This window comes from Phalacrocorax carbo, chromosome 6 (genome assembly GCF_963921805.1).
Source record: "Phalacrocorax carbo chromosome 6, bPhaCar2.1, whole genome shotgun sequence".
Taxonomy (NCBI): Eukaryota; Metazoa; Chordata; class Aves; order Suliformes; family Phalacrocoracidae; genus Phalacrocorax; species Phalacrocorax carbo.
The window spans coordinates 20,710,917-20,718,610 of record NC_087518.1 but is presented as its reverse complement, the minus strand read 5'-3'; the positions used below and the strand labels follow the sequence as shown (position 1 = coordinate 20,718,610).

The 7,694-nt window shown below is 65.6% G+C and overlaps 1 protein-coding gene across 1 annotated transcript; it reads right to left on the bottom strand.

The window, feature by feature from the left end:
* Positions 1 to 18: 18 nt before the first annotated feature.
* On the bottom strand, positions 19 to 7,368 carry CAMKV (CaM kinase like vesicle associated). The gene is made up of 11 exons (XM_064454142.1): positions 7,284 to 7,368; positions 4,128 to 4,236; positions 2,775 to 2,906; positions 2,625 to 2,699; positions 2,410 to 2,548; positions 2,212 to 2,332; positions 1,698 to 1,773; positions 1,480 to 1,616; positions 1,318 to 1,396; positions 1,158 to 1,245; positions 19 to 949 (listed from the first exon to the last, which is right to left on the bottom strand). The coding sequence occupies exons 2-11, from the start codon at positions 4,220 to 4,222 to the stop codon at positions 713 to 715; spliced, it is 1,179 nt and encodes a 392-aa protein (XP_064310212.1). The 5' UTR covers positions 4,223 to 4,236; positions 7,284 to 7,368; the 3' UTR covers positions 19 to 712.
* Between the last annotated feature and the right edge of the window lie 326 nt (positions 7,369 to 7,694).

The following is a 7,694-nucleotide window of genomic DNA, read 5'->3' as shown; positions in this document are numbered from 1 at the left end:
CAGGCGGCGCTGGTGCTGTCTCAGTTTGTCCTCAGCGGGGTCTTTATTTGCCAGAGAAACAGCGCGTGGAGGTACACGAGGAGGGGAGTGCTGGCGGCAGCCGCAGGCAGAGCCGGCCCTGCAGGCATGCAGCTGCGAGGGAGGGAAGCCGAGTCCGGGGAGGACGGGGGACACGAGGGGCGTCCGTTTGGGATCCTCCACACACAAAGCGGGGGGGGACTGTGTGGCTGCCCCCGGGGCAGGGGCGGGGCCCCCGTGCTCCCTCACCCCCTGCAACGCACACACACACCCCCAGGACCCCAGGACGGAGAGGGGGTGCTCTGCCTGATGGGGCCCCCCCTCCGTCCCCACCGCCGGTCCCGCACATGCACGCGTGTCCCGGGAGGCCCCGCACGACGCCCACGTTGACCCCCACCCCTGCGGCCGGGGATGGAGGGTGGGGCTGCCCCGTACCTCTGGGCATCCCTTGGGGGGGGGGCGGGGCGGCGGCAGGGGACAGACTGAGAGAGCGGGGTGGGGACAGACCGACCGGCAAAGCCACGGAGGGGGCCAGGAGGGGCCGGGGGGACGCCGGGGAGGGCGGACTCCATGCAGGGCTCTGCCCCGCGGCCGGCTCTCCGGCGGGGCACGTAGAAAAAGAGGGCAGGCGAGGGGGACACACGACCATGCCGAGGGCTATGTACAGAGTGGGGGGCGCGGGGGCCGCGGCCACTCAGCCGGTCTGCTCGAAGGGGGACGCGGTGGTGGCAGCGGCGGCGGCCCCGTCCCCATTACACGTGGTGGCGGGCGGCGTTCCGGGGGCCGGGGGCTGCGGGGCGGCAGGCGGTGTGCTGGGGGCCGCAGTGTCCGTGGCGGCAGTGGAGGCGGCAGTGGTGGCCGAGGCCGGGGTCGTCTCTGTCTGCTCAGGCGCCCGCAGGCGCTTCATGAGCGTGGTCACTCGCACTGCTTTCTGTGGGGGGCAGAGACAGGGTGTCGTGGGGCACAGGTTCTTCCCTGCCCACAGGCCCCTCACCAGGGCATGGAGTTCCCCACTAGGGGTGCCTGCTGGGGGCTGGCGGGGTCGCAGGGGCTGGCAGACCCCCCCATCCCCAAGGCTGACAGCCCTGTGATGGGCTTGGCTGAGAGGGGAAACTGAGGCACGGGGTGCCCCCACCCACCTTCCACTTGGCCCGAGCGAAGTTCTTCTCGATCTGGGCACAGACACCATCCTTGATGTTCTTGTCAGAGGCGGCATTGCCGGAGATCCTGGGGAGGCAGGGAGGGGTGAGCAGCCCCCACCAGCCCCCCCGACCCCCACCCACCACTGCTGCCCCTCACCACTCATGGGAGATGGCCTCCTCTGCCGTGATCCGCTGGTCCTGCTCCACCTCCATCAGGCGTGTCACCAGCTCCTTGGCTGGGGGCACAGCAGGGGGAAGTCAGCGCTGGGGGGACACACAATGTGGGACCCCATGTCCCCCTACCTGGTGCAGGGCTCACCTGCTTGCGAGATGTCATCCCAGTATGGTGGGTCAAACTCATAGTCCCCAGCCAGGATTTTGCGGAAGAGGTTCTTGTCATGGTTCTCGTAGTCTTCCTCGTCTGCCTCCTCGTAGAAGGGGGGGTTCCCTGAGAGGCTGGGGGATGGTGCAGAGAGCTTAGCCTGGTCCCAGGCCCCCACCCCCCCGCAGGTGCCCCAGCCCTTGCCCCACACTCACAGGATGTACATGATGACGCCAATGGCCCAGCAGTCCACCGGCCGCCCGTACCGCTGCCGCCCCACCACCTCTGGAGCTGTGAGGGACAGGAAAGCGGCCCTGCCCCGGGGTCCCCATCCTCTGGCCCCTCTTCCCCAGGGTGATGGGGAGTGGGGTGGACCCACCAGGAGCACCCAGGATCAGCCCCCAGGGTGATGGGGAGAGGGATGGACCCACCAGGAGCACCCAGCATCAGCCCCCAGGGTGACAGAAGTGGCAGGAACCTGCCAGGAGTACCCAGGATCAGCCCTGGGGTGATGAGGAGTGGGAGGGACCCACCGGGAGCACCCAGGATCAGCCCCCCAGGTGATGGGGAGGAGGAGGAAGGACCTGCCAGGAGCACCCGTGACCATCAGGAGGGACCTGATGGGAGTCCCCAGGACCAGTCCCCAGGGTGGCGGGGAGCATCAGGGATCTGCTGGGACCCTGGCAGCACCACCCACCCCATGCACCGGCCCAGCTGGTTCTCACCCACCCAGGTACTCAGGGGTGCCGCAGGGCTCCTTGATGAGCCCATTCTCCAGCTTGGCCAGGTGGAAGTCACTTATGACAATCTTGGAGTTCTTCAGGCGGTTATAGTACACCAGGTTCTCCAGCTGCCAGCACAGGGGCCGTGAGCACCGGGGCGGGGGGCACACCAGCACCCACGGGTTCTCCCACACCCCCCACCCACCTTGAGGTTCCTGTGGACAATCTTGAGCGAGTGCAGGTAGGCGACGGCTTCCAGCACCTGCCGGATGACGTTGCTGGTGTCCTTCTCTGAATAGTAACCCTGGTCCAGGATCCAGTCGAAGACCTCCCGGCCAGTAGCCCTGCCAACAGCAGCTCTGCCAAGACCCCCCGGCGGAGGCACCCCCAGCCAGGCACCCCCATACCCCACAAACTTACAGCTCCAGGAAGATAAAATACTCCTTGCGGGTGATGTAGACATCCACCAGTTGCAGGATGTTGGGGTGCTTCACCCTGTGGAGTGATGGGGGGTGAGCAGGGGCTTCTCGTTTTGCCCAGCGGCATGGGAGCTCCCGGTCCTGCACTCACATTTTGAGGATGATGATCTCGTTTTTGGCCGCCTTCCGCACTTTCCGCCCGTCCCGCTTCAGAAACTTCTTACAGGTGTACAGCTTCCCTGTCGTCTTCTCCTTGGCCCGGAAGATTTCACAGAACTCTTCCCTGGAAGGGCACCCACAGCCATCACCCCCTCAAGGACCACCAAGCTTGGGGCACTCAGGTGGTCCCCAGGCCCACCAGCATCCCCCCCATCCAGCAGGAGGGGAGATGCCACAGGGATGGAAGGAAGGTGCAGCTAAAAACCTCTCTGGAGCAGACGGGGAAAAAAGGGGGCAGTGAGAAGGAATCAATATGGAGAAGGAATCAATATGGAGAAGGAATCAATATGGAGAAGGAATCAATATGGAATGAGCAAATTGATAGGGAAGGGGGAAAATTTACTGACTAAAAAGCCCCCTCCCTATGGCAGCCGGGGTAGGACCCGCCATGAAGCCACCTGTGCCAAGGCAGAAAAACAGCACACCCAGACATCGATGTGAGCGCTGCGGTCAGGAAGAAAGAAGGGGAGATGCGCCGTTTGCCTGCGGATGCTGCAATATTTCTGTTCTATTATTAATGGTGCTCGAGCCCATCGGCCGGGTGGGAGCTGTGGGGGGGCCCACACGGGAGGCACTCAGCACCGCTCTGGCAAAGTCTTTGGCTTTCCAACCCCTCTAGCCATGCCAAAATCCTCCTGGCCACTTCCCTGGGACCCATGGGCCTTGGGAAAGGCTGCCCAGAGGCTGGGGTAAAGCTCTGAGAGCACCTGAAAAGGTCCCCGCTGCCACCTAGCATTACCCTGCCAGGTGTGACCCACGGCCAAGTGGTCCTGGTGTTTCAGAGGCTGATGGAAAAATTTCTGGCACGTGATTTGGGGTCAAACTGCTCTCAGCAGGTCTGGGGGCTTAATTTTGTGGAATGCTTCCTAATGGGTCCCCCAGCATGGCAATAAAAGTTGGGGGGAAGCAGCAGTGCTCCGCTCGCCCTCAGATGACATCTGCCCTTTCCTTTGCTGGAGCAGAACCCTTCTTCCCAGAGCACTTGGTGGAGCCGGGTTTGTGCAGAATTGCTGCAATCCCCACAGATCTTGCGGGGAGGAGGAAGGGATACAGGGAGCCGCCTGGCTGCAGCTGGCAGCAGCAGGGAACCCCTGTTGCCCTCCTTGGAGCTGGCAGTGAACACCCCCATGCACCCGCCAGCAAGAGGGATTAGTTAAGGAACAGCCACCCCAAAATATGCCCTGCCTGTCCCAGCTGCGGACCAGCACCCCAAAAGCCCCCATGGGCAGCTTTGTGCTGCCTCTCAGCCCAGGGCACCCCTGGGGCCAGGGAGGCACCAACTCACGTTTTGATGACCTGGCCCAGGTCATATCTGTCGGTCACCTCAGACGGCTGGTTATAATCTTTCTTGTCTCCCAGTGTCACGCAGCCAAACGGCATCGCAGGGCCCGGTGCTGGCAGGGCAGGGAGAGGCGGTGAGCACCCCGGCACCACTGGCCCCCCTAGGGCCGTGCCAAGCCCCCCCCCAAGCCACATTAATTAATGTAAAACCATGGTAGCTGCTCATGCTCCCTGGGTGCCACAAGCCACCACCTGCCCAGCCCCACAATCTGTGTCCATCCCTGCAGCATCTGGCCCCTCTGCCTGGGCTCAGACTACTGGCACAGCCACAGGCCAGCTCCTCCGGCTCTTGTTTGCGGATCATTAATGATTTGTTAAGTAGCCAGGGCTAGCACAGAAGCCTGGAGCACCCGCTGGGGAGGCAAGCAGAGGCGAACAGACCCTTTCCCATTTCTCAACCCAGTTTTGCCCCGCGGTGACATTTCTGTAGCTGGGGCTTTCCCAGGCTGAGCATCATTGCACACCATCACATGTGCAGCGAGTTACACCAGCCTCAGCACCCCAATCCTTACCAGCCCTGACAGTCTCACTTCAACACCAGGCAGGTGGGCACCACGGTTCAGCGGCGCCAGCCCTCCTGCCACCAGCAGCAGGCAGAACACCAGCCCTGGCATGTGGTGGCATGTTTTGCCCCTTGCTTTCTTGCCAGGAACCTTTCGAAACCAGACCCTTCTTGGAAGCTTCCCAGCAAAAAATTGGTCCCATAAGGTGATTTTTTTCCCTTTTCCCACTCCATTACCAGGAGGAAGTTTCAACTGATGTTATTTTCTGACAGCTTAGGAGAAAGGGCTCCCAGGCCCCACAGCCCTTTTGGGTGGGCCCAAGGAGGACCCCACGATGGGATGCTGGCACGACGCTGGAGGCACACATCACCTGGTGCTAAAGCTCCCAAAACACCATGCCGCAACATGTTGGCCTCGTCATACCATGCCAGCAGCGCCCAGGGCCCAGTGGCAAGGGCTGCGGGCAGGATGGCAGTGTGGGATGCGGGAGCCGGCATCTCGGGTACCCAAGCACTGAGCCTGTTGCTATGGCAATGGGAGCTGGAGATGCAGAAAGCAGCACATCCTTTGGAGGGGGCAGGGACGGGCAGCACCCGACCCACCTGTGGGTGCATGGCTCTGTCCCTACTATGCAGGCCCCAGGAGGAAGGTGGTCCTGCCCACAGCACCCAGGAAATGCACCTAAGCTCCCTGGGGTGATTGACCCCAAATCTGGGTGAGACGTGGGTGCACTGACCTGGGGAACGGGGCCTCCCTGCCTCCATCCCTCAGGGCTGACCTGCCTCTGTGCCTGCCTGAGTGATGCCTGCAGGACGGGTGCACCCGGGCACCCTCCTGCTCAGAAAACGCATACCAGGCAAGAGCACCATTCCCCATCCCGCCCAGGGTGCGCCCACTCCCAAAAGAGAAGCAGAGCACCCATGGGACGCCTTTCCCCATGCCGCAGACCGGGTGAGACCTTCCAGCCCATGCTTGGCTCATCCCAACAGCCACCCCAGCAAACATGCCCTGCCTGGCACCTCTGAGTCCCTGTTGCCAGCATGCTATGCCACTGCCCAGCCAAGGGGGATGAGGGCTGTCCTGGCAGCCGCTGGCATGGCTGCGGGCTCTGTGCTGTGGGCCAGCAGAGGCAGGGCTGGCCTGCAGGCGGGTGGGAAGGCTGCCAGCACCAGCGGTGCGATGCCAGGATTAGCCAGGAAGGGGACCCGGGCGGGATGATATATCATGATTTTATTGCTGTCTCTGACAGCAGTCAGCTAATCTGTGCTCTTAAAATTATTTCCTGTTGGTTTAGCAGGGATCCATCCTGCCGGTGCTGAGCACCAGCACCCTCCCCTGCCCCAGGCTGGCTCAGGGGAGGCTCAGCATGCCTGGGGTACCCCACAAGGGAGGTTGGCACCCAGCCCCACAACAGGGCCAGCACCTGCACCCCACAGGTGAGAGCACCCCTGCAGTGGGAGGGGCACCCAGGCAAGGGGTGGGCGAAGGGGTGAGTGCTCCCTCCCTGGGGTGCTGGGGGGGAGAGGCTGGGTGCTGCGCTGGCACCTGTGTGCAGCCAGACCACCCCCCCAAAGCATCTAATTTGGGAGCAGAAGCAACAGCGGGTGTAAGACAATAGCAGGGAAGTGGGTGGCCGGGTGCGGATGGCACGGAGGGATGACGCAGCCGCACAGCCCTCGCTAGTGGGCCCCCTGAGCCCCCCCAAGTCCCGGCTCTGCCCCAGGCGTGGGGTGCCACCGGACGGGGCTCCGTTTCCAGCCCCGCTTCCACCTGCAGCCGCCCTGGACGTGTCCATGGGGGGAGTCCCTGCTGCTATCCCGCCTCCCCCACCCCCGCAGCCCGGGGGAAGAATGTACCGGGGAGAGGCATAAACGCAACCGGGCCGAGGTGGACCCAAATTTGCTAGAGCAGGCAGCAGGCAGGCAGCGGCAGGTGGAGGGGCTGCGCTAGCCCCGCGGTGCCTGCAGGAGCGGCCCGGGCTGGAGCAGAGGCAGGGCTGGGGGAGCCCCAGTTCCCGCCGGGCCGATCCCGGGGGGGTGCGGAGGTGCAGCCCGGGCCCCGCACCGCAGGAGAGATTTCAGCAGTGGCCGGCTCGTAGCGATGCGGCAGCGGGAAGGGAGCAGGCTGCGGGAGAGAGGGGCAAGGGACCGGCCCGGGAGGGGATGTTCGGCGGTGGGGGTGCGGCGGTCCCCGGGAGCACCTCCCCCCACGGGGCCAGCCCGGATCTCCGGGCTCCGCGCCGGACGCGGGGGCGGCACCGGGACAGGAGCGACCCGGGGGAGCGAGGGGGCAGGCGCGGGGGGGGGGGGTGTCTCCGGTATCGCGCCGTGCCCCGTGGCGCCCGTCGAGGCTCGGGGTCCAGCGGGAAACGGGGTGGCGGCGGGGGCGGTGAAGCAGCGGGCGGCCGTCGGGGCGCACACGAAGCGGCACGACCCCGCCGAGGTGCCCCGCTCCACCGGGGCTGGGGGGCAGCCCCGGGCCAATAAGTGCCAAATCCCAGCAACGCCCCCACCCCGGGCCCGGCCCCCCTCGTCCACGGCACGGAGCGGCACGGCTGGGCTCAGCCCGGGACTGTCCCGGCGCGGCGCCGCGCTCACCTGCACGTCTCTCCGACCGCAAAGGGGGGACGCGGCCCGGAGGGGGGGGGCCCTGCGCTCCTCCCTCTCGCGCGGGGCCGGGGCCGGTGCCGAGCCGAGCCGTCGGTCCGTCGCGGCGCGGCCCCGCGCGCCCGGCGCGGCAAATTGGGGCGGGGGGTGGGGGGCGGGGGGGGGGCGGGACCGCTGGGGACCGCCCCCCGGGGCGCCCCGCCCCGCCCCGCCCCTGACGTCACCGCCAAACTTCGCGCCCCGCCCGTCGGGCGCGGGAGAGGCACCTGAGGGGACGTGTTACGCGTGGGACCGGGACTCTCCCTGGCACGGCAGTGTCACCTGGGACGGCCCCTGCCCCACGAGGAGAGCAGCGGCGGCGGCAAAGTCACCAAAACCGGGCTGGGGCACTGCCAGGCCTCA

What these genes read in the sequence shown, in the direction of transcription:
- CAMKV (XM_064454142.1), bottom strand. Translation starts at nt 4,222, where the DNA reads ATGCCGTTTGGCTGCGTGACACTGGGAGACAAGAAAGATTATAACCAG. An exon ending in CGGCACCCCTGAGTACCTGG is followed by an intron (nt 1,774 to 2,211) that starts GTGGGTGAGAAC and finishes TGTCCCTCACAG; the next exon opens with CTCCAGAGGTGGTGGGGCGG. An exon ending in GAGGCCATCTCCCATGAGTG is followed by an intron (nt 1,246 to 1,317) that starts GTGAGGGGCAGC and finishes CTGCCTCCCCAG; the next exon opens with GATCTCCGGCAATGCCGCCT.